Raw genomic sequence first — 27,094 nt, 5'->3', positions numbered from 1 at the left:
GTACAGGAACATTTAGACACAGTCCTTGTCCAGCACAATACACACACCATTACCAAAGTGAAGAATAAATATTAGTAAACGTTACACAAAGCTGGCAAATCTGTTATAATCTTATTAAATGACATCGTTTAAAAATTAAATATTGATTTGGATTTACATGAATTAATATGACGGTGTCCATAGAGATTTAAAAGACCTACACTAGTTTCCAAACATCCCCGGGTAGAATATTCCACGTCTTATGAGTAAATTAATACGATTCTAATATATTCGGCAACAAATTTTAATAGTTTTATTTTTTGCGTGGAATGGAGTTTAAAATGGATCTGCTCTGAGTTGGAATAATTAAAGGTGATCACAGTCTGGATGTTTATCGGACCTACTCGGTGCTATATATCTTTTTGTAAATGTATTTTATCAAAACTCCCCGAGCTGCTAATGAATTAATCTGCAATATTTGCATTAATTTGAGCTAATCTTTCGTTGATAATATGCAATGAAGCCCTTGAGCATGCAGGGCATTTGAAGTGAAGTACAACTGACAAATAGAAACAAAATCGGCATTCAAAGGTATTGGATTTCCTAAGTATGAAATCTTTGTGGTTTGTCCAAATCCTGTCCGCTTTCTGTCCTCAATAACCACTTCCTGTAATTGGCCTTGTATTAATCATCCTGATTTTAGACAGTGCAGTTTACTTTAAGTACTTGTATACATTTGTAACCAAATCCATACACAGCTGTGCAACCAGTGATGTAAGCGTGTTCAAATATGACAATATGGTTACACACTTTTAAATTCTTACTGATTTATTATACGCTTTGCTGCTTTTTTCTAAATACCATCACTACCGTTACCGTCCTTGTCAAGTTGAATAGATATATCAGATAAGGAAATAATTGTTTCTTCAATTTTCATCTCTTTCTTTTCTGTAAACATGCAAATAATGCTTGATTACACAATGCGGGACGTTTTTAAAAATTGACAAAGAACCACACCTGGTCCATAGATGGATCCTTATAAACATAAATAAACCCCTATTCTAATAATCGGTAGTTGTCTTAATCATCAGCTTCGACAACCGGTTCATACACTGTAAATGACCTAATGATATCGAAGTTGGTCTGTTTTGCAGGTGTTCCTGGTCTAAGACTTAATCCCTTCCTTAACTGACTTTTACCCAGAGAATAACCCCACTTCAACACAATTGAAACGAACTGTAATTACAGCGTAAGATCATATTTTAAATAATTTCAATATATACATGTAATATAAATCTTAGATTTAAAAATCTGTGTGTCATCAAAAAATAAAACCGATTAACAGGTATTTAAGTGAAACATACGATTAGCGGTCAATCAGTATTTGTTAGTGGATTGTCCTCAGAGAGGCAACTTTTCAATATTTCCCCGTGGATATCCTGTTTAAAACGACATTTAAGTCACCCATTAAATGTAATTAGGTAGATTTACTATGGATTACAATTAAAATAGCATACTGTATACTTATGGCAAATTTATATTATATCCTTTAGATGGAACCTAAATGGCAATTAAGTCCAAGAATGGAAAATAAAAAAAATACTTTGGTTTACCATGACCCCTACAAAAAAATCCGCGAGATGGTGGGTCGAAAAGAGGTTTCCGTTACATTAATTTACTCCAATTTTATTAATAAGCGGAAGACTGCCATGGCGGACAGTTTCTCTCACAATATTCTCCTGTTTCGGATCAAGAATTAATCGGATCAAGGCCAATCTCCATGGTTTATGAATTTATGATTGTGGTTTATTAAGGAGAGTTTCAGATATCAACTTTCTGTACTCTCATATTAATACCACAGTATGAATAGAAAACATGTATTGTTGCATTGAACATAACCTAAAGGTGTTATAATTCTTTTAAGCAAGTAAGGACTTGGAATGAAAGGCGGATATTACAAAACAAGATTTTCTCTCACGCCTCACCTTTCGTAAATATTCTATAAGCAATACAAGCAATTTATTGAACTAAACCCCAACAACAATATTTTTATACTAATATTTCTTAAATAAATAAATTGTAAAAGACACTTGTTCTCCTGTTTCTTTTAAAGACCCAATTTGTGTGTTTTTACGAATAAAACCAAACAATACGAAGACAACGATGTACGAGCTCTATGTTAACCAAAATATCAGGAAAGTGTAAAGCTAAAGATATTTGAAGAATAAAAATATTCGTTTCAAGAAAAGAAAATTAAAACATTCTGGGAATTAAAGCCGACTAAACTTAATGACCATGATTGGTACGAGATAATATTACCCCATGTAGGTCATTTTAGTGTCAACTACATTTTCATTTTACCCCTTTTTTCATTTTTCAACAACTTATTTAGCGTTGACGCGAAAACAAATTTCTAACTTACAAATTAGCGCGTAAAATATTTAGGAACAATTTCCGATTTTAAAACATCTCCAGGTGAAACCACAATATGATCACTAATCGGTCTGTTATGATACATAGACTTACTGTTTTGCTCGTTTCCTACGTTTCTCAGACATCACTCGATGCTATGCATTAAAATGAACATGTTTTCAGACGCATAATTTGATTTTCATTTAGAATCTGTTTAAAAACTAATCTACATACAAATAGTTTTATTTGGTCCATGGGAGTTTAAAGGAAGCCCTTTATATGAATTAATAGAATACACTTACGTCTTTTTAGAAAAATCTACAATGATTTTCAATAGGAATTTGACAACCGTTGTGTTTCATAAATTGGATCGAAATTAAAGTCACCGAAGATCAATATATTTCTCCTCTTTACATATAGGCTTTATTACTCTAGAATTCCATCGTAGTCAGATGGCGAGATATATATCATAGATGCTGTTATCTATGGAATATTGTTGGTTTTCGACAAAGAAGATAGATGCATTAAGATATTATCTTTATATATTAGAGAAGTACGTGACATCCGACCAAACTTCGTTTATATATTAACCCATTAAAAGGCATACGAGTGCATTAAAAATAAATAAAAACTCACCAATAGGAAGCTAGAATGTGTCATGCAAATTCGTGATAGGCGGCTTGCTACAACTTGTTAATTTTTTTGTGAAGATAAAGCGTCAGATTCTTAAACTAGAACTAACATTTGACATTTTACCTAGTATTACATACATGTAAATAATACATGCAAATGAATATGTTGAAATGTGAAAGGTTTCGTTTGAATGTGCGATATTCTCTGTGTTCTTTTGTGATATTGTAATACAATCTTTCTTTTCTCCTTGGTAAACATGAAATTGTTCAGTACTTCTTTAAGTAAAAGATGATATATAGTGGAAAGTTGAGGAAGCAAATCTAATTATTTATTCACTTCACTTATGATCTTATGAATTTTAACCAAGAATCCCAAAAAAATGACTGTATCCTATATTCACTGAAGCTCATCAAGTACTGCCTAACTTATTGTTATGTATTTTGGAAGTACTTCGGGTTGTCGAAAAAAGAAGAAAAAGACTACAACTAAAAATTGATGTGTCCATTACAAGTAAAATTGGAATTTATACGGCACTGCATATGTCAATACACATAAAAAAGTCTGATTTAACATATCGATTAGTTGGCTAATAAATTACAAAAAAAGATATTTTAATTATAAAGTGCCCTTTTCCTTTAGAAGTTCAAAAAGCGTGACATGCTCTTCTTAAGGTTAGTTTGTAGGGGATATATCATTTTCACTGAAATCGGAGTGTGGAAATCTATAGATCATAACTTCCATTGAACTCACTGGGCCAAAGTAAAAACCTTGTTTAGAAATGAAATCCAAAACCATTGCCCTAATTGGCAACTTTTAAAAACGAAATAAAGGTAGAATAATTAAAATATTATTTTAATTAGAATCACACTTCTTTTTATAACTGAACATAAGTTTATGTTATTTGAATAAAGCTTAAATCATCTTAAATTTAAAGACAGACAGGAAGTTGAATATCAGTTAAGTACCAAAACATCGTGAGGTGTTCACAGTTATCATAAGTACAGAACCATCGGAAAGCGACTAAATGAAAAAAAAAAATCATCGATTGTTGTCCATTTAATCTTGTTTTCGCCGCTTAAACTGCGAATGCTGTGGCGAATTCAGGGGTGGATTCTGCGGGTCGGAACACGCCTTTTTGATAGAAAACTTTATTTAATATTGGCAAAAAATGGGCAAATAATAGCCTGGAACTCCCTCTTTTTTTCTTGAACCCCCCCTTTCGAAATCTCCGTATCGGCCGGATTTAAATGCATTTACAAGAAATCTAGATAAACTCTAACGTTATGTTTTACCTCAAAGTTCTGATCAGGACTACATTTTTTCTTTGCAGAAAGATTATACGTTTCTAAATTTGATTAAACGACCATGACGCTTTATGTGAATCAATTATCATTTTGGGTATTTGCATTGAACATTAGAAATGTTTAGAATTTTAAACGATTTGGCAGTTTTGAAAATTGCTACAAAATTGACAAAGACATTAAGATTTCATTTTAAAACCAAGCACAATTAGTTAGTCGATAATGACAAGTCAATAATGGAAGCAATTTTTCACGATTATGGTGTAACTTTGAAGAGAATGTTTGTGTAAAAGGTTTCGGTAAATTAAGATGTTGTCCCGTAATTGACCGTCCATTAGCTTAAACTTTGTATTGGTATCCATTCTAGTGAGTACAGAGTTATACTTTTGTGGAAACGACCAATTAAACTGAACAATAGATAGCTAGAAAATGCTTAAACGAACGCCTTAAAAATAGAAATGACAAACAGACATACAGACAGATATCTATATATTCAAATTCTGGTGTAGTAAGAGCTTTATCATAATGATTTACAGTCAATGTTCTGTCATTTGCAATTATATTCCTTAGACAATTTATAAATGTAAAAAATAGGAAGTTAGGATGCTCTCGAACCAACTGTTAGTATTCTGGCCTTGTATGTCAGAACTGTTACCTATCACACATGGATTTGAAAAACAATAATGTAAATGCGGAAACCAATCTAATTATTCACAATAAACCAAAGAAAAATCCTTGTAGTTTTTATCTGGTATTGTGAACCACGATTGAAAAAAAAAAGAGATAAAATAAGATATTTGTTGTTGGATTTTCGTTACTAAGATATGCTAATTCAGACAATGTATGTTTCTATTAAACGTTCTGAATTAAATTGAAAGTAAACATTTGGGACCTACCTTAGTATGGTATAATAATTTTCCTCAAGAAATAATTAGCAAGATGAATGTCATTCCAATTTATATGACATGACAGAGAACGAAAAACAAATAAATGAAACAATAACAGAACAAAACCCAATTTTAAATCAACATAAATAGACTGACTCATTGTAACCTGTATGTAAAACGTTATTATTTAATATTTATAATAACAGACTTAAAGGTCGTCATGGGTAAAGCCCTGTATGGTCATTTCGAACAATTAAATGATTAAAACAACGTCCGGAAAATCAGAGATCCATAAAACTTGTTACATGTCATCGACTTAGTTGTTCTAAAAGGAAGGAAAGTGTATTCATCATTTAACACAGGTTTTCTTTGAACTGATTGTTCAAGTGTTTAACTTGTTAAGTTGTTTTTTCTTTATTCAAATTACTTTGTAAAGTATCGTTATAAAATCATATTTCTCATTTGACTGGGGAAACAAAGCCTGTATTAATACTCTTATCATCAGTGATAAAATATTAGTATTCTATAAATGGTAAATCTGGTATTCGATACAACTAATAAAAGAAAATTCAAAGTAGCTTTCAAATATTTGTCTAATTAACACAAGTATATATACATTTCGTTTGAAAACCTCATGAGAAAAAATTACTTTCGAGATCATTCGTAATACTAAAAAAACTTCTCAAATTTCTATTACAGAAAGTACAAATCATTAAAAATATTCGCTTGTACTTTTATACTCAATATGTTAAATATGAAGAGGATTTATATGATGAACTCTGAGGGGACAATTAAAATTTATTATTTACTTATTTCAAGTTTTAAATAGTATTCTCGATTGACTTGTGTAGTGCTTTGAGAGTTCATGAAGAGGTCTTCAAACAGTATAATATTTGCCGTGTCCTAACAACAAACAGGGGACGTTTGCCGTGTATATAATGTTGCTGTCAGTCTATTGTTCCTACTCAAAATTACATAAGAAACTGGATTATCAAAATCAAATATGACGTGGCAAATTCATTAGTAAGCAAGTATTCTTAAGCAGTGTTCTGAAATGTAAGGACTGAAACTAAAGATATCAATGGAACAGAACACTTAGAAGTGTAGCCTCGATTTTGCTTCACTTTAGAACGAAACCTGCTTATCACCAGCATACCACCAGCATTAGATGTAAAACTAGCCAAACCTGTTTCTATCAACTCAAGTAGTGGGGACTCAGTTGAGGGGTCCGGTGGTTAGAAACCTCCTTTGGAAAGTTTTGTTAGTTTCGTGCAAAATTAAGGTAAAATGAGGAAGTACATGTAATAGTCTGGAAGCCCTTTTTTTCTCGATACCCCCTTTTCAAAACATATGGGTCAGTCCCTGTCTAATATTAACATCATTTTTAAACACATTATACATAACTTCCCTATTCTGACATCAGACAAGTCACCATCTGCTATATTAGGTGGATTAAGCCAGTTTTGTTTGTATCTTTTGTCAATCTATTTAAAATATTAAATACCATTTAGACCGAACTACGATCTGAATTCCTCCAGACTATAGTGTCACTCCAATACAAGGTAACTAACACGGTGATTTACCCTTATCTTCTACAAATAAACTTTGTCATAAATAAATATTCGGAACCACACGTCTCCGACTTTGATCCAGATTTTATTACACCTTCTATGATTTAGTTGAGAATATTCGATACATTATAGAGTAGTTTCTTACAAGGAATGTATATAATACCTTGAACTGGGATTGACTCCGCAGAAAATGGGAAAGAAATTACTAACAATAATCAATGTAGATTATAAATCAACATTGTAACCCCCATGACTGGATTCGGTTTGATCTGCAGTGGATAAATATTTAAATGTATATCTGTTTCATAGACTAGTAAAGAACCAAAGCCAGACGACAGTTCAAAATATTGTCAATTATGTGTATTGTTCGTTGTATTATTTTCTTATGTAAACGTAGAAACCATAAAGACGATCACATATTGGACTATTTCAATGTCATAATTTCAATAGCAACGTCGGGATGGCCCTGTCTAGGCCGACAATTTTGTCAAGATAGGACGACACAAGTTATAACATGATAAGAAAATGTCACGGACAGATGCAGGAAAATGGTGATATTTTAATTTATTAAAGTCGTGTTTCTTTTTGTGATTTAACCATAAAGCAACGACAGCAACATATGTCCTAATGCCGTGACATATAATATGTCTTCCATACCTATTTACAAATATTTATAAACTTGAAGGGCATGAAATTCTATCCTAAGGTTAACTGATGGGTAGTATGTTTTACGAAAAAGATCCATGAATTATTACGTAAGGGTATACATGCTTTTGGAGGAAAGCCAAGAGAAAACCCGACACCAAAGGAACAATATTGAATGTTTGAGAGAACTTCAGAGGATCAGACCAGAACAATCTAAATATTGAAGCTCTATGAATCTTTATTACGATTGCTTCAATGAGGTTTCGATTAATTTGTTTAACACTTAGATTTACAAAATACTTGTTCTCATTAACTCAGTGAAAAAGATGACATAGATACTTTCAATGTATTGTAAATTAGAGAACAAGTATGTAATACATAGAATCAAGAACCCTTATAGTTGAATTCCAAACATGGTCATGTTATATGCAAGATGAGTTGTCAATACTGTAAACCTTTGGATACATTAATAGATCCATAGTAACAAGCCAAACTACTTAGTACTGTCATCATTCATTCATGACGTTTGCCCTACCGGTGCACCTGGTCCATGCTCCCAGTTTTTAGTGGAGTCCGAGTTGCTCATTTACTTTTGTTATTTTGTATGTATGATTTTAGTTACATTATGTTCTTTGTTGTGTATGTCTGTTTTCCATGTCTGGTCTTTGTCCCTGGAATACATTCTTTTGATTACCGCTATAACCTTGGTTCCCGTGATTAGTGATTACTCATTCATTATTTTTGGAAAAAAAAACTACAGAAAGCTATCAGAAAATATATATACATATATTCTTATTCTTTTTTTCCAGTAACTTCTATTTATTTGTTTATTTATTTCGTTTGTAAATTCTCATTTATACTCAGTATCAAACGGGAAATAAAGTTGTATCAGATCAAATTTTTGTGCTTTGCAGACAAACTATTGTGCTAAGTTCTTGATTTCATTTGAATATCTTATTATTCGATATAAACCCCCAAAGCTGATACCTCATGAAGTAAAATACTTAATCAGTACCAATGATACTGACAAAAACGCTTGAAATCTAGTTTAGTATGAAAATAAGACAGTTAATTATAATTAAGCAAACTGAATAAAAAATTTAAAATTAAGAATTGAAAATAATTGAAAAAAGTTTTAAGTTTTGCTCCTAATTAAAATAGTTTAAAATGGACTATACCTGGCTTCAGCCATACTGCAAGTACTCTTTAATTGTCATTTAATAGGCAATAATAAATCCTTCTACTTCAAACTTTATGTTCGTCAACAAAGTGCTGCTTTATAGATAACATAACAACAGTTAATAGCACAACCCTATCAATTCATTCCAATCCCTTTCAAGTACGACTATAAATTTCTCTTGTTGAAAATTAATAACAGTCATTACGATATTCCATGGTCTGACAATTGAGTGAAATTCAATCGGCAAATTAAATCTTCAAAAGTTTATCACTGTAATTGTCCTACACTGGTCGATTTCTATTTAATGTCTATTTTCAACCTTATTAGAAACAAACGATTTAGAAAAATGGAAGACTTACTCACAATAACCTTATCAATGATATGCATACTTTTTATTTAACCAAATTTCATTAAGTGAGTAGAGAAAGGGGTAACCTAAAAGTTAACTGTCAGAGATAAAACAATTATATAGTCTTTCTGACTGTAAACAATAGAATCGTGAGCCGTAGAAATTAATTCGCAACAACTGAGTTATTCATTACGTCCCCTGCTATGTTATTACGTAAAGTTACTCTCAACTTAGAACTGAAATCCACTTATATTGACTTAAAGTTGATAAAAGTTAGAAATAAGAATGCACGTTATTGAAAATGTATAATGATTATTATTTGAAAATTAGAAATCATTTCACAGTTTGGTCCTTAGTTTATCCCAACGGGAATTAAATTTATTCACTGCAAGTTCCCAGTTCAAAAACAAATAATGCATATAATAGTTCAGTGGCTTCTAAGTCGACTAATGTATCAGTGCCAATGGGACACTGGCATTGCGTAGATTATAGTTCGGTCAAAATATATGAATATTAATCGAAGGTGTATATACATCTCAACGCCCCTTTTATGTTTCATGTCTACGAGGAACAACAGCCCATTTTATCATGCAAAGACAAACGTGCGACAATTTTAGCGTGTAGTTCACCTCGTTGGTTCCAAAAGTAATGCTTTGAATTATAAGAACCGTGGGTTTCGTATAAAAAATGGACCATATGTATTCTGAATTACTAGTAATTCACGACATTGTGGTGTGAACACGCACCTGTTTGGTATACCCCTGGCACCTTCCCCATCAGTCATTAGATATAGATGGGTTTGTGGAACCACACGTTCTTAGGAGAATATATCAATATGATTATGATAATTGAAATATCATAGCTCTGATCTCTTAGATACCAGACGTTCAGTAAATAGAGATATTATACCCCTAACCTTACGTTGACAACCACGATTATTGATCATGGGAAACTACCATCCTAATAGGACTAACGTTCCGTTTCTCTGATTACATTTTAGAAGCTATCAAAAGAGACTGCAAAACTGCAATATCCGGTTTGGCTGTGTTTTAGAGAACCATTTATTGATAATTTTATTAGAATCATGACATTTCAGTGACGTTCTGATTTATAAGTGCTTTGATGCTGAATGGTGGTGCATGTCTGTATTGCATGCATCACCGTTAAAATGATTCCACCGTCAACGAACATGTCATGATAATTAAACAAAGTGATAAAAGGTGACAAAACAGTAAACATTAAGTAAAACGGGAACCATAGTGGTCTGACTAGAAAACATTTGACAAAAAAAGTGCATGCAACTGCCAGCAAAATAACCGACAGATAACCAACATACTAGTCCTTTAAAGAAAGCTTGAAATGCGAGACTGTGCTCCAAAATAATTTGTATTACAAAAGAGGATGACACTATCAGGACAATATTTTACACTTAATGAGGAAGAAAAGAAGTTATTTCATCAAAACGTACCAGGATTTTGGTCTCATTTTAAATGTTTTATAAACATAAACACAATTTTATTAGCACACAAAGCAGCCGATTGATAAGAATGTATAGGTCCTACAAACAACTTTTGCTTTTTTTTAATTAGTTAAAACATATTCTTTTCTGTTAGAACGAATTGTAAAAACATCGCCAGATGTTTGGTGAACACACATGAAGGAATTTACATACTTTGATGACACAGCTGTTACGGTACGTCTAAATTATGCTTTTTGTATATATATATTGTTTTTCTCACCTAATACTTAGAGTTGTGAAGTAAAATTTTATGTAAAAATCAAGGAAATCCTCAAGAAACAGTGATACGTTGAGAAGAGAATTACGAAACTTTTTACTACTAAAATTACTTCAATAGTTCAAGAAACAATCCCGATACACGTCATAGTGCAAATCCAGGAGAAGTGAAAAAATGTTTTTGAATAGACAGTATTTCCGCAGTTTTATTACCTTTCCATCCTGCAAAAATCTCTCTACCTTGCTATCTCAACGTCCACAATGCTTCTAGGAATACATGTATTGAAAGTTTTTAAACAATAAAATGCCTCACAAAAATATTTTGATGCTTTACTTTATGCCCAATTATTACATAGAGATGAATTTAGAGAATTTCCTTTATCGTTATATACCATTTTTATTCAAAGAAAAATCGATTATAGCATACGCTATTTGGCGTTTTCTGTTCCCTATAGTTCTATAAATCTAAGACATTTCCATTGACTTCCTCAAACACATAGCTGAATTAACGTTTTTATGTCAGCTAGATAGTCCATTTGGTTAGGGGGCGATACTGTATGAGATAATGACGTTAGAGGGGAAGAGAGTATTTGTAAGAGGTAGTGTATAAGGTAGTTTAAGTTTCCGATTAGATAGTTCATTTGACAGGGGAGATATAGTTGGGTTAAGGTGTTTGTCGGTAAGAAAGTCTTCACTGTCAAGTATATGGAGTTACTTGGTTAGATTGTCTCTTTGGTACTTGCGATTGAGTCAGGGATATGGCGTTTATCGATTAGAGATTATACTTAGCAGGGGCGATTTGCCAGGGATATGGAGTTTATTGGTTAGATAATCTTTTTGTTGGGTGAGATACGGTATGGGGTAAAGAAGTTTGTCAGTTAGATAATCTTTTTGTTGGGTGAGATACGGTATGGGGTAAAGAAGTTTGTCAGTTAGACAATCTTTTGGTTGGGTGAGATACGGTATGGGGTAACGAACCTTGTCGGCTAGAGAGTCTTTTGGTTGGATGAGTTACGGTATGGGGATAACGAACCTTGTCGGTTAGAGAATCTTTTGGTTGGGTTAGATACGGTATGGGGCAACGAAGCTTGTCGGTTAGAGAGTCTTCTTGGTAGAGGAGATATTGTCATAGGTATCGGATAAGGAGTCTATTTGGCAGGGGATGGGGCATTGACTGGGATATGAATTTTGGGGTTTTATTGTTTATTTGGCAGGGATTATATTTTGTGTTTGATAGGGGAAATATTGTAAGATTAACGAAGTTTGTCGGTTAAAAAGTCTATTGAATAGAAGAAATACTGTTAGGGTCATGATGTTTGAAGGGTAAATAGTCTTAACATTTTAAAAGAATCAGTCGAATACGGAGTTAAACAGTGCATATGTATAATTGAACAGTTGGTTTGTGCGTGAGTTGGTGAGTACTTGAACCTGTTGGTAAATCAGTGGTTAGTGGTTATGGTGTCAAACAGTAAGAGGTAAGACTGTTGGAAAGGCGATAAAAAGTGAAATTTTATGGTTGTATCGCCGCGGCTTTCAGGCATGGCAGCAAAACTAAGTTTCACATACTTGGAAAGACCTTGTGGTTTATGTTGTTAAGAGATCGAACTTAATCGGTTTGTAACTTGTACAGAAAATCATCAACATTCATGTATTTGAATAAGATTACATAATACCATAAAAATTGAAATGCATTAGCATTCATAATTTGAATTAAATGGTTTAGAACCCATTAATTTACTTAAACATGATAGATCAGTTATGTATGTCATTAATTATCTATCTATCACACCTGTTAATTTCTTACCTGAACTGAGGTACCTTTCATCTGAGAAAGTACAGCCTCAGAAGCCTTACTTCCACTTTATACTGTGTATACAGTTTCACTAATTAAACACAGATCGATTAAAATTTCAATTTACAGTACGATACGAATACAATAGCAGTGCATATTTAATCTTTCCGTCAGTGCCGGTGGATTTATTTTCGGTTAATTTAAATGTTAAAGAGACTGTGTAACAAGTTTGAACACTATCCGCCCAGTCGAGCGTTTAGATATTGATAATAAATGCCGTCCATTCATCCGACTTGGAGTCCTCAATGGAAATATATCTATTAAACTTTATGGGATTTATGAGGGTCTCGAGGATATTGATGTCTTTACTGCCATAGATCCGTAAGCTTGTATAGAACATATGACAGGTTACACAACCAAGAATTCACATTTTTGAAGTATAGTTACATACATCACCGTCATTGGACCCATCATTCACCAATGAAAACATTTCAAACCAATAACTACTGATGATATTATGTAATTGTTGATATGTGGCAAATATTCCGTCTGTCTGTCCGTCTGATAAAAGGGCCAGAAATTATACGACAATGTAAAAGAATCAAGTTGATAACAGTTGACCCCCCCCCCCCCCAAAAAAAAAAAAAATCGACAACTTACATGTACGATGACGATTACCTTAATGAAAACATAAGTGGACTGATCTTGACATTTACTAGGCAAAATACAGAGCAATAAAAGCACCAAAATTAATAGCAAAATTGGTGCATATCATTGGTCTAACTGATGATTTCGCCACATAATCTTTTGGTTGGTTAGGATACCGGGATACATATGCATTGCCTGTAGGTACAAATGCCTTTGTGTGACACAATAGATATGTATGTATATGTGCATGTATGTAAAGACACGAACATCTGTTGTAAAACGGACGAAAGGAATGTTAAATTTTACAATCAGATACAACTATGTTTAGAGGTTGTCTTATATATGGTTTAAAGACATGTCGTTTGAATACCAACGAAGGTTTTCTTCAGTCACGCACTGTGTACTCACTTCTGCTCATGTGACTACCGATCTCCGCGATCTCCATTCGTACGATAGGTCACGATCAAGGCGGAAAATGAAATTTGACATCTCTACTACATTTCCCGTTTTGCTTTCTTAATACTAATTCTGATCAAGGAGACATGTCATACAGCATAAGGGAACCTATCTCCGTGAACAGAAATGAAAAAAGTATCCTAGCATGTCGGTCAACCAGACCCGCAATGAACCAGAGAGGCATCTACAAACAAGTTGACAGCAAAAGCTGACAACAAAATCAGAAACTTCAAGAGACGTTCTGCTGTCGATAAAAGTTAAGAATCAATGTTGCAGAAGGACTTTTGACCGTGAAAAAAAATAGAAATATTGTAAAAATATACACAATCGACTAAGGGGCACCGGAAATTGAATTAAAAAAGAACTACTTATTTGAAACGAGAAGGATAAAATGCTTGTTATTGATCAGGAGAAAAAAGTATTCGAAGTGTAAGAATTCCAACAATAAAGTGAAATATTGATTTAAGAAGCAGTTCTGCAAGAACAATGCACAAGAAAATTAAACACGGCACTTAAACAACAAAGAAACGCGGAGAAAATTTTAAAAGTAGTTCATGCTTGACAACAAACTTATAATGTCAAAAATAGAAAACGTGACTTACAAGAAAAAAGGTTCACTGAAGGCAGAACACATGAGGAAACATTATTATTTAAACAATGTATTTCTGACACACCCATATTTAGTTATATTGCAAACCTGATGTTTTGATTACAAGTTATATTGCACGGCTGATGTCACGATAAAAGGGTTTTATGTAGCAAAATTATCAGAGTGAATTTCAACTGGTCAAATATCTAATAGGTATTTGCCTAAAGCTGCTCATTTAAACAGGGGCGGATTCAGGCGGAGGCGTGGCGGGCATGCACCCCCATAAAATTTGCACAGCATGGGTTGTCATGGGTAGATTTAGGCGGTTTTAGGTTGAAACTTTAATTTCTCGCTAATTTTACCTAAAAAATATCTACGTTGCACCCACTCTAGAAGAACATTTCAAAAATTTAACCTAAAAAAATTTTTAGCCTCGCTCAGCTCGGAGAAATTTTAACTGTATATTATTCATTATATGACTGAATCTGAGGAAAACAACAAATTCTGTAATTAGAAAAAGATGCCATGACGGTAGTATCAACCAATAATTACAGGCCTTTCCCGTGAACAATCGTTTCACCATATACATGCCTTTCCCGTGAACTATCATATTACTATTACAGTCCTTTCCTGTGAACAATCATATCACCATCAACGTTTATGTATGTGGTTGTGCTAAGCAGAAAAAAAACTTGTGTTCGGTTCGATTACATGAACAATAATTTGTTCCTTTGTTTGTTACAAAGTCAAACATGGTTTCGAGGTTTTTAATAGATAAAACCTACTGCGACAAAACCTATTGAAAACCCATAGAAATCCTTTTCCCGCCAAAATTTTATTGCTTACATCTAAGAAGATCTTTAAAGATTTCACAACCCTTAGAAATCCTCTTTTTTTAACAGAGCAGCGACCATCTTTATTAAAAAAATATATAATTACTTTAAAATACAAGTATTGAACTCATATCTCTTAGGAAAGTTACAAAATGCAAAGTATAGTTACAAACTTAGTTAAAACTCAGCAAACAACCAAACATATTAGAAATACGGTTACGTTGGGGTTAAGTGCAGATTTTTAGTTGGCAATAATTTGGTTTTCCTTAGGCAATATCCTGAGTCATTAATTAGTATTTGCTCCACATCCATGAAATAATACAATGGAATTATCATCCAATGTGTTTTTTTTCATTTTCTAATCTATTTAATATATTCCCACGTGATTAGTAACATACTAGCTACGTAACAGTTTCTCTAGATACAATCGCGAAAAATATTTAACTGAAAAAGACCACTGAGTTGCAGCTCAACATTTTTTTGTATTTCAAATGTCTCATTTGCTACCTGTAATCGTGAAAGATAAATTATTCTATTGAGTTCGATTATTGAATGAAAGTTCTAAATCATATATGAATATTTCTGAAACTTTGTCTTACCTACACACCGATTGAAAGATAAGATGATAAGAAAACTTTATTTTGCTTCGGAAAAATGACAACAAGCTCAGATGAGCCGCAGGGTCTTGCTCCCAGTATCAGATATGCAGCAAGACTGGTATATCAACAAAAAAAAGGGTGAACCCAGATTTGGGGGTGCTTCGTTTCAACCCATTTCTTTTTTTTCCAAATAAAATCAAATATATTACTATTTACTGCTCCGCTATCACTTGACAAATAATAGTTCTAATAAATAAACACAAGTATTACCATCAAATACTTCTAATCAAATCGAAACAAGGATTTGTACATCCAATCTTCATATTTCTACAACTGCTTAGACCGAAATGGAAGCTACTGCTACCTTTGACATCGCTAGACAAACCGAGTTAGCTCGGTACTTATGGTGTGACATACAATTATATATATGGTGTTCGGCTGTACAAGTCCATATTTGATAGTGGAAGCAAGCCTATGTGAATGAGACTTTATACGAATGTACGTACGTAAAACATAAAAAAAAAAACAAATTGTGTCTATAAAAAAATAGTTGTTTATTAAACCTCTGGATATTCTTATAAAAATTTGTTCTATATGTTAGTTACTGACAGACGTTACTCGGAATATTATTTTAAGGCAAGTATGTACTGCAAAACAGAAATATCTTCATGAACCCCCTTAACTGATTAGAAAGACTAATCAATCGTAAAATATTTTGATAGCCGTTTATTTAAACTTAGCCACAAACAACACGGTGCGTTTTTAATTCATGTTGGCGTTCGACGCATTACGACGCGAACGACCGGGCATATTAACCTAATCGGAGAGATGATCTTGATGCAGATTCAATACCAAAACCGGACACGATGATTCCGGAATTCTGAACTGTTGTTGATATTCTAATACAATGATAGGGGCGTTCTCTTATTAAAGCATTTGTTTGTCGAGGACTGACAAATATTTTTTTGGTATAAGATTCGTGATTGAAGGTAGATAAAATTCTTAATTGTTGAATAAACTCGTGACGTATTTAATGGTGATGTTTTGAATTCTTAACATTATTGCTTGTACTTTAAAAATAGACAAGGTAAACATTTATTAGAAATGAACAATACATTGTAAAAATGTCCTCTCGAAGTGATAGACTATCTATACTGTATAATGTTAAATTACGAAGAAAAGTCAATACGTCAATTTTGACAACGCATTTGATCACCAGAAAATTAAAAAAACCAAGGACTTTAAAAGAGCTATTTATGACTATATAAATCTTCTAAAATGGCCCTCGGTTCATATTGTGATATCGGCTCAAGAAAAAGTATAAAGTATAGTACATGACCGCAAATCTTTATATATGACTGCTAGGTTTCTTTGGCTGAATCATGACCTGGTATTCAGTATTTGTATTAAACATTTTTAATATTAATATATAAAGATGAGATTTACTCATGGTTGAGCAACATTCATTTTGCAAAACGATTAAACGATTTCCTTTCAAAATTAGAAAGATAAGATAGCACAAAAATTCTGCGGCCCACACTTTGACACAAAGTAGTTTGTCACACAGGACTTCACATTAGTTGAAGATTACCATGATGTAGCTTAAGTAATTGTCTTCTCTGCTGCTCTAAATATACACAGAGCTGCCACCAGACGATCGTGGTAGAAAAATCATTCAAATATAATCGTTAATATATACAGTATGGACAAACATGTGGTTATGGATTATGGGTTAGTTTATATAAACCAGGATTTTATAAAATAGTTTACATAGACGGTGTAAACTTTCATATTAACATAAAATATCACAAAAACGCTAGATATACTTTCCACTCCTAAGTGATTATTTTACTAACACTGATCTCTAGCATCAAAGGAACTGAAATACGCTTACTCCAAAACACCGGTGACGATTGAAGGGTCATAGTTCATTGAGTTAATTACATTTATAGATGGTTAAAACCCCATGTTTCCCCTTCGTGTTTTCCTCTCTGACACATGCACACTGCACAGGGATTCTAGTTAAATTACACAGGCTTTGCAAAGAGATATAAATCTCACACGGTTTAAAAATTGAAATATTGAAAAAAATTACGTTTTTTTTTCTGTTGGATGTAAAAAATCGACTTCTTTCAATAAATGAAAGTATCTTTCAGATCTACATAGTTCTGGTGATTTTGTTGGTTTTATCCCAAACTGATAGAAGACACGAGAGAAATATGGGGCTCATTGTGCTTCTGTGAAATAGACGAGCAGACAGACAGGATGATTCAAAGCGCTTTTTCTTCCCTTAGATATCAGATGAGGTATCTTCTAGTATTTTACACGATGAGCCAAAGGTGGCTTCCACACTCTCACGCGACGAGGTATCTTCTACAATTTTACGCGTTGAGGTATCTTCTACACTTTTATGCACTGAGGTACATTCTACACTTTCATCCAATAAGGTATCTTCTACACTTTTATACAGTGAGGTATATTCTACACTTTCATCCGATGAGGTATATTCTACACTTCCATCCGATGAGGTATCTTCTACACTTTCATCCGATGAGGTATATTCTACACTTCCATCCCATGAGGTATCTTCTACACTTATACTCGTTTATTTGATATCAACTATTATTAAGATATAAAACAGACAGGTAAACAAGTAAAACAAATTAAAAATGAGAATGAAATGGCAATTTCAAATTTTAAAACCTGGCCAAAAAATTACGTCAATATTTTTGCAGACGATTCGATCAAAGTCTTATAGAAACGATACCGTGACCTGAAACAACACCTTAACTGCGTATACATGAACTAAAATTTTGTTCAACTTAAAAATTGCTTAAAAATAAAAAAAATAAATAAAAACAACACCAACAAAAAAATTGTTACTATTTCGTTGCATCGAGATACTTCCCAAGTTTTTCCTTTTTCGGATTATACAACAAAGAGAATACATTTCATTCTTTTCCTAGGAAACACCAATACGTTTTCGTCGAGAAAAGAAGGAAAAGAAATTGTATGTTTCATTTATAAACAAACAAAATATTATCTGGACATACTCTGACAGAAAAAAAATATTTTAGTTATTGACTGATATAAAAGAATGAAAAAAAAACAAACAAAAAAAAACACATACACAAACACACACACACACACACACACACACACACTAGATCTCCACAAATAAGAAATGAAATTCAAGTTGCATGATTGTTCTCTTTACAAAAAAAAACAACCAAAAAAAAAACAAAACAAAAAACCAAACATTTGGTTATCGTTTTCTTCCCCCCTTTTATTAACAAGTGAAATATTCTTCAACCTCGTCTACTTACTTGGTGATGCCAGAGTTGTTGTTGACTTCGCTACCGTCCACATCATTTAGATTAGCGGCTGATTCTGTCAATGTGTTAATAACCAAACTAATAGTTTCCTTCTGTAAGTCTCCGGCAATTGTTGGGGATTTAAGGGAAGCGTGTGGTTCCCGAGTTTCAAAATTTACTGGATTGTCTAAATCTATGTCTGGTACATCGTCACTAGACGTATGCGATGTACTGTCCTCATGAACTTCCGGAATAGTCAGTGGGACTAAGGTGTGTCCGCCTTTCCTGTCTGAACAATTGGCCATTTCCGGCAATACCTGAATTTCTTTACTCACAATAACGGTTCTGTCTGTATAGAAACTGTCTATTGTTTGATTTCCGTCACCTTAGGACTATATAAGAAATCCACTCTATCTATATTTGTGTTTACATAAAATGCAATATTTGCACGCTGGTGTTAATTTCAGTTGTCAAAGTATTGAAAAAAAATCGATTTCTGACAGGTTGAATTTATCCTCAAAAATTCAATTATGTCTTTTTTTTTCAAAGTTAAAATGAACAGTTCCGTATCAAAAATGTCTTGCGGAACAAAAATATCATTAATAACTAAAACCCTATGATTAACACACACGACACATTTCTTTTATATCATCCATGTAAGGCACCTATTAAATTTTAACATATATCATGTAGCATGTCCATACGAACTGAAATTTAATCAAACTTGCGTTTCGTGCGAGAGATGTTTAACATCCATACAAATTTAGTTCTTCAGAAAATCTTAAAAGGTTTTTAAAACCATAATAAATATGATACTCAAGTTGTGTTAAGTAACTCAATGTCCTGTCCGAATATCATCTGCATATTTGGTTTACTTTATGATACCACTAGATTACACTTAATTCCAGATGTCAAAGTTTAACCAACAAAGATGTATAGACAGGCATGATAAACTGTATATTAACTTGAATATTTTTAAGTGTGAAAAACTGTTGATTAAATAAATATTAATTGAATGGAAGAGCTTTTTATAATGCTAATTACGCCTATGAATGTGTGAAAACTTTTTAATTGTTTTCATGTCAGGGTGGAATATTCTAAAATATGGTATTTTCGATTACGAAAACAAATTCAAAATACAGTTTTTTTTCTGTTTTTGCTATTATTCGTAATTTTATCTTCATAGTGCATGTACTTACTGTATGATTAGAATAATCTACGTCTAGAATTTCGATTATTATATCATCCGTCTTATTTTATTCAAGACAGAATATGACAAACTCTTTTGCTATAACTCCATCAGATCTATGTAAAATACTTACCTAATTAAAATCAATTCCAAAAACTTTATATAAGGAAACAGAGACGTTCTACATACATACAAAGCAGAATAACGCACAAATAATTTAGATACTGAAAGGAAAAAAGACACATTAAAGAAAATAAAACGGGAATGACATCAGGTACTTCTGCAGGGTAAGTGTGTCCTGTTTCCCTAGCCACACCCGTCATTACAAGTGAGCAAAATCAGGTAAGCGCCAAGATTGGTGGGTTGTCAATCCGGTTAGCCGTGAAGTCTAACTGAAGATATATAGGAGTATTTGTGAGTTAGAAAGAGTAATCAAGGGGAACAAGATTCTAGCGGAAATCAAAAGAATGTAATTCAGGGAAAAAGACCAGACATGGAAAAAAGACAAACACAAAAAAAAAAAAAAAAAAAAAAAATACATACAAAGTAACAAAAGTAAAAGAGTAGCTCGTGAAATGAAAAGTTAAATATCGGTCAATCAAATTGAGATGACTATCGACTACAATTAGAATTCAGTAGTGATAATATCAACAAAGGCTATACATATTCCTGTCTTTATAAGCTTATTTCACAGTAACCTCGCTCTACTACGACACACATACACAACAAAAAATTAAAATTTAACATTTTTTTTTCATTTAAAGTTCATCTTGGGTTACTAATATATTAAATGTTAGTAACATTTTGTACTGGAGTTTTTCTTTTTAGCCTTATTGAAATCACATTCGATCTGTGGTAACAAGTTGAACATATTTTTGGTTGTTTTTGGAGAGTCTAGGTTGAAGAACTCATTAAAATTTCATTTTAAAACCATACCGATTTTATGATAGATAATATAATTAATTGTACTTAAAAACATTATGAATAAAAACAGCAATAGACAAGTTTTTACAGCAGAGTTCATAAAACATCTGTATCCGAATTCAGCTCTTTGAACTAGACCCACTGTTGACCGGGTCCTCGACACCAACTGGGTTCACTTTAAGTTGAACTGTTCATGCCAGGTAACGGCTGTGATTATTTAGCTTCGTTTTGTTTTGTTTTTCAATGATATATATTTTTTTAAAATCAAGCTGCTTTCGTCGTCATAGGAGCATGTGTGAATATATAAACATGTAATTGAATATATGGTGGTGAATAATTCTATTCAGTATATTGCTCACATTCGAACAAAGATTTCAATAGAGTAAGTACTGCTGACATACTCCAGTATCAATATATTTTGTTAATCATACATATTTTAACTGTATGAATGAACATATTGTTTTTACTTTGACATTTTTCAAATAATTCCATTATAGACATTCAATTCAAACAAATTAGCATATTTCATCAGAAACGACGAAATTGAGTTTGCTATACTGAACGGAAACATTCAGTTAAGCAGAAAAGCTTGATAAATGTTAATGAACAGATGGCGGCAGCACATCCGAAAATAAAATGTGAAGTGTTGTGAGTCTGTTGATTAGTATGATTACATCGCATAGAAAATGTTTTTAAAAAAAGAGTAATCAAGTGAACCAAGATTCGAGAGGAAACCAAAAGAACATAATCCAAGGATAAAGTCTAGAAAGGGAAAACAGTCACACACAACAAAGAATTTGAAATAACCAGAATAGTATGTACAAGTTAAAGAAACAAAGCCAATGAGCAACTCCGACTCCACTAAAACTGAAGGTATGTACCAGGTGCATCAGTAGGGTAGGCATCCTCTGCTTTTCTAGAAAATGCAGATGGAACACAAGTTCTTGATGACGATCATAAAACTTCAGTAGTGATGAATTCAATAACGTGTGGAGTGAACACTTTTTAAAAATCACACAGAAATACTAGGTACGGTTTAGCATTAATAAGTTACGTCCCGATACTGTAATAATCACTGATGAAGGTAACTCAACCAATAAGTAAACTGTAAGATCTCAAAAAGCATGCACAAGAAAAGCCCTCCTGTTTTGTAAGCAATGCTGTTACTGCAAGGAAAAGGCACATCTCCAGCGACAAATTTAGTCGTCAGTCTTTCCAACCAAGTAACTCTTCTTAGAAAATGTCTCGTAGGTAGGCACGTTGTGGGGAAATCACCGAAAATTATTCATTCATAGGATTGATGATATTAATTAATTACGTTACATGTCATACGTGAATGAAATTATGATAATCCGGTGACGATTGACCAATCATAATGCATATAAGTTCACTAGACCGCGGAATTACATAGTTTTAGAATGACAACGTAGTCTTTATACGTCAGTATTACCGACCCTTATATTTTGTATATATAAACACTACCACTATCATTGACAACATATTCACCTTATAGTTAAGCATTTTGTAAGGTAAATAGTGCAAATTATGTAGACTTTGCTGGCTTAACGCTTGATTTCTGAATTTGTGGCAAGCTAACATACTATCACTCAGTTGCTAGCATAATATTTAAATTGGGTGTTTCAGTCGGACATTTTGCTTTTTGTACTTTACAGCTGGATCATCTAATGATAGCTTTAAATTTCTATGGCATAAACAACTTCTACTCTTTAACAGAGACAACCCATGTATTCATTTGTATACCAGAAGAAAATCTTATTTGCGCATTGGCAATGTCAGCCCATTTAAGTTCAAGCTCAAAATGTTTGATATATTTTACAATTCAAAATGTAGAGAACATATGCGCTAAACATTTGACACTCAAATTAGAGTAATTCATTAAAGTTCAGTTTGCAGTAACACTGCTTATTAAGTTTGATGATATTTTCTTTCCAATTTTCATGTGTTGATTATACAATTTTTGTTATAATTCAGTCTGCATTTTTTTCTCACGAACGGACATGGTTTAGTTGATTCTTTCTGTGCGTTCTTCTCCATGTTTTCTTTCAAAGACACCAGTTCAGTTGTTTCTGTTCATTTGACGCCCATTTGTTACCAATTTGAATGTGTCAAGTATTTCAATACAGATTGTTCAAGGTTTATTGATTACTAAACTTCTATTTTCCTTACAAAACTGTGCTATGTCATTTAGTTTTTATTCCCATGCAGTTTCCAAGTGTATTTTAAGCTTGGAGGCTTTCGTATGGGATCTGCTTCTGTTCCGACACTGTTCCAAGTGTATTTTTAAGTTTGATTTTCACACATGCTATACTTCAAATGTGCACTTTTGTATCACTATTTTCAGAAACATGGATTTTAGCTTGATATTCAAACTTCTAACAACATTGTCAGTGACTGGTACTGTCTTCGGCTGTTCGTGTGTTAGATCTCATCCGCAACAAAAGTTCTGCGATTCAGTTTATGGTAAATTATCGAAGTATTATATTGATCTGATTTTGTATTATACTACAGCCTTATTATTAGAATAATTTGGTTTGAAATATCAAATATATAAATTGCACACGTACTAGTATATTACTCCGTGAAAAAAACAATTCAAGGTGGGATAATGTTAACTATATTCGTTATAGAAATGTATGTCAGTATGTCACATCAACTCATTTTTTCACTATCTCATGACATATATACGAGATGTGTATGACGGTCATTTTCATTATACGTGAAATTTGGATTATAAGAGAGATAACTCTAACTGATTTGTATTACAGTAATCAGAGGACAAGTATTGGGTAGCAATACCGTAACTGTACCATCTGTATCCTCACAACAACTTGGAAGTGTTTTCTACAAAGTCAAAGTCTTAGACGTTTTTAAGGTAAGTTGAGTAATGTACTATTTCTGTTCATCCAAAAAAGTGCTCGAAATTACATACACCATCTTACCAATGTTTGATGTTTCTAGAATATATAGCTCTAAAACACTCGAAGAGTCAAGCTCCTTATGGTACCCTTGTGTACGAGAGAAGTCCCTTCTTGTAGTATACCCTCGATTTCGAGCTATTTACAGCAAACCAACAGAATGATTGAAAAGAATTGCTATTAATGATAATGAAACTTTGCTTTTGAGTGATTAGTATTTTTCAAACAAGTTCAATTTATTGCTACATGTATCTTTATTTTTTTTACATTAATGGATGAAATTTGAAAATGATAATAAATACTGAACATGATGGTCAGTGGTCATACCCTAATTTGACTTTACTTTATATGACAGGATGATGGGAATTCAATCAAAGTCGGCGACACCATAACAATAGAGACTGCAGCCAGTAGTGGGGTGTGTGGTGTTACTTTAGACAATGACGAATATCTACTCGGTGGTAGGTTTATTATGTTGTCTATCACAATACATAAACAATCACAGGTAGTGTTGAATTTTCATTAAACAGGGTATATTTTTAATAACATTTAGTGATTGAATTTTATCGAGTCCTCTTGTACCTTCATTGTTTTATTACTGTTTGTGTTGTACATCAGGGTGGATCTAGAAATTCCATAAAGGGAACCTAATAAATATCCACAGAAAATGAGGTGCTCCAGTGATTTCCAAGTTTTTCTATACAATCACCAAAAGTTTCGAGCATAGATTGGAGGGGGGGGCGGTGCTCCGCCGTTTGGATCAGCCTATGTTTTGTATATGGATTATGTTTCTGTAATGTTTTGGGTTCTAATAATCATTTAATCTAATTCTATAGATACGTGTCCCATGTCAGGAATTTGTTTTACGTTGTTTGTTTTGTTGTTGTTTGCGTTCTGTCAAATAATTTGTAGTTTTGTACTTTATATAGCAGTTAAGATTTTATCGTTAAGTTTGGTGTGAAACCTTCTCCATGTGGTTTGTTGTGTTTTATGTCAGGCATTGATTTTGTCATATGTTTTGTCTATCTTTTAAATTTCAGTATACATTGTGTTTCCGAATGACATCTTATGTTCAGAGAATTCAACAGAAAACTGAAAATGTTTTAAAAAGAAAGTGTTGTTTCCCTTTCTTTGCTCTTAAAAATACTTTCATTTATAATTGTTATAAATATAGGGAATTAGAAATATTTTGCCATGCAGAAATGTGCACGCCGTTTGTTGTATAGTATATACTGAACATTACATGTCAAATTCTGTATCACATATTGTATCATACCGAGACGGCTATATCACCACGAGGGTTGATACAGCATATGATACAGGTTTTATTATGTCATATTCATTTTATCATACATGTATACTTTAACCATACTTCAAATATGATCTGTGAAGGAGTGCGATATGGGACTAGGGGTGTGTGTAGGGTATACGATATAGGTCTAGAGGTGTGATATAGGGTATGCAATATAGTTTAAACAAACACTTACAATGCATATACAAAAAAGTTAATGTAAATATATGATATACATTTTTATTATATATACATATATAAACCACTTATACATTGAAACTCAATTTTTATCATATAGCAATTTATATAAACCCCCAAAGTTTCATTTTTGTTGTATGGATTTTTCAGTTGTTGATGCGTCCATATTTGTGTGATAGACAATGCAAAATCTCCGGGCCCTACTGTGACTCTATCAAAATAAATCTCGTGTAAATGTTTGGTAAAGAAGTTTATACAGTATTCAACAGGTCACAAAGGGGTTTAGAGAATGATTTACGACTAAAAACGAAAATATCCGTGTAATAATTTAATTTGTTGTACTCTGATTTTTTCGTTACTTTCTTTAGGGAATATAATGCCATATTAACAAGTAACCTTTTTCTATGAGTATTGATTATGCCACTGATTTTTATTTTCAGGTCCAACCCATTCTGCCATACAATTATGTGGAATTGTAACCAAGTGGAAACAGGTTAAAGAATGTCAGAAAACCATGCTTAGCAATAGATTTAATTATGACTGCAGATGCCAGGTAAATTATTTTAATAAAGCGTTATTTTGCATTTTTTGCTTTCTATTTTGTTTGTTTTTTGTTTTTGTTTGTTTTGTCTTTTTTTTTGGTTTTTGATTTGGTTTTGCTTTATTTTTTTGTAATTTGTTTGTTTGTTTTGTTTTGTTTTTTTGTTTTGTTTTGTTTTGTTTTTTTTTTTTTTGGGGGGGGGGGTCGGAGGATGTTTAACTTCGACAAATGGATATCAAAAGAGCTTAACATAGAGATTAAGCACAAACACATAAATGTACTATAGCTATATGTGTTTCCGTTTTACCAAATTGAAAAAGAATGGATTGATATTTTAAAGGTTTTAAGCACGGAGTATAATTTCTCTGAAATAAACGGTATAGAGAGATATTCTAGTTAAAGCTATTAGTAGCGAAGAGATTTACAAAGGTTGGACATTTCTCCATTAAGAAAACCACAGGAATTATTTCCAATTGTTTGAATAAAACAGTAGTTAATACCGAAATTAGCTTGTTTAACGAGTGACTCCTTTTCGCATGTTTTTAGGTTTTAACACACAAACACACATCCATTAAGCTTTAATCTTTTTTTAATTGCACAAGGGACATTGGGCCACATATTTCTCCACGTCTTATGCCCACTGTTGTGATCAAGTTTTATGGACATAACTAGAAATTCTCAAGAAACAAGCTACTGACAGTTTTTATAGTATTTTGCAGAAATGCACGAAAATAGCTACCCGAGAGATGACCTCCAATATAAAAATGTAGTTTAATTTGTTTATTTAAGGACAGTATTGTTATCAGAAATAAACCCCCCACACTGCTAAAAATGTTGCGTTTTTTTTCCTAATTTCAGATCGAGGTTTGTGAAAGAGACAAAGTGTGCCAATCTTCAATGAAAGCGTGCAAGATGGCGTTCAACGAAGAAGTAGAACAAGGTGCCGTGTGTAAACGAGTTGGCAGATGGTGTAAATGGCGATCATGTCCGTCGGAACAAAATATTTTCATGCGTTACTTGTTTAGGCTATTTTGAAGAAACTTTGTAACTCCTCTGTGAGAAGTGCTGTCTGCTACTGATAGTGAATCGAAG

General features: G+C 32.7%; 2 protein-coding genes across 12 annotated transcripts in view; one reads left to right on the top strand and one right to left on the bottom strand.

The window, feature by feature from the left end:
• LOC148616190 (uncharacterized) overlaps positions 1-19,588 on the bottom strand; it is a 25,394-nt gene extending 5,806 nt beyond the window's left edge. The window contains exons 1-2 of one of the 10 annotated variants that reach the window (XM_088582965.1): positions 12,497-12,831; positions 804-927 (exon numbers count right to left, since the gene is read on the bottom strand). Coding sequence is in view for 5 of the 10 variants with exons in the window: in XM_088582955.1 (XP_088439081.1) it covers positions 18,936-19,228 (293 nt within the window). In the remaining 5 variants the exon portion in view is untranslated. Of the gene's footprint in view, positions 1-4; positions 28-789; positions 928-2,505; positions 2,567-5,221; positions 5,361-8,606; positions 8,863-12,496; positions 12,832-18,935 lie in introns of those variants that run through there. The other 9 variants (XM_088582966.1, XM_088582963.1, XM_088582955.1 and 6 more) reach the window with 9 other exon arrangements.
• Positions 10,498-27,094, top strand: LOC148616189 (metalloproteinase inhibitor 4-like). Of its 2 annotated transcripts, none has more exons than XM_088582968.1 (6): positions 10,498-10,650; positions 23,399-23,517; positions 23,823-23,929; positions 24,328-24,433; positions 25,902-26,014; positions 26,861-27,094. In XM_088582968.1, exons 1-6 carry the CDS (start codon positions 10,634-10,636, stop codon positions 27,035-27,037), a joined length of 639 nt encoding a protein of 212 aa, XP_088439094.1. In that variant the 5' UTR covers positions 10,498-10,633; the 3' UTR covers positions 27,038-27,094. The 2 variants fall into 2 exon arrangements, with proteins under 2 accessions (XP_088439094.1, XP_088439095.1); XM_088582969.1 differs by lacking the exon at positions 10,498-10,650 and adding an exon at positions 22,538-22,565.

This window comes from Perna viridis, chromosome 5, assembly GCF_037379345.1.
Source record: "Perna viridis isolate PV_CMFRI_1.1 ecotype Kerala chromosome 5, ASM3737934v1, whole genome shotgun sequence".
Taxonomy (NCBI): domain Eukaryota; kingdom Metazoa; phylum Mollusca; class Bivalvia; order Mytilida; family Mytilidae; genus Perna; species Perna viridis.
The sequence above is the reverse complement of the archived record's forward strand: the minus strand, read 5'-3'. Positions and strand labels throughout refer to the sequence as shown.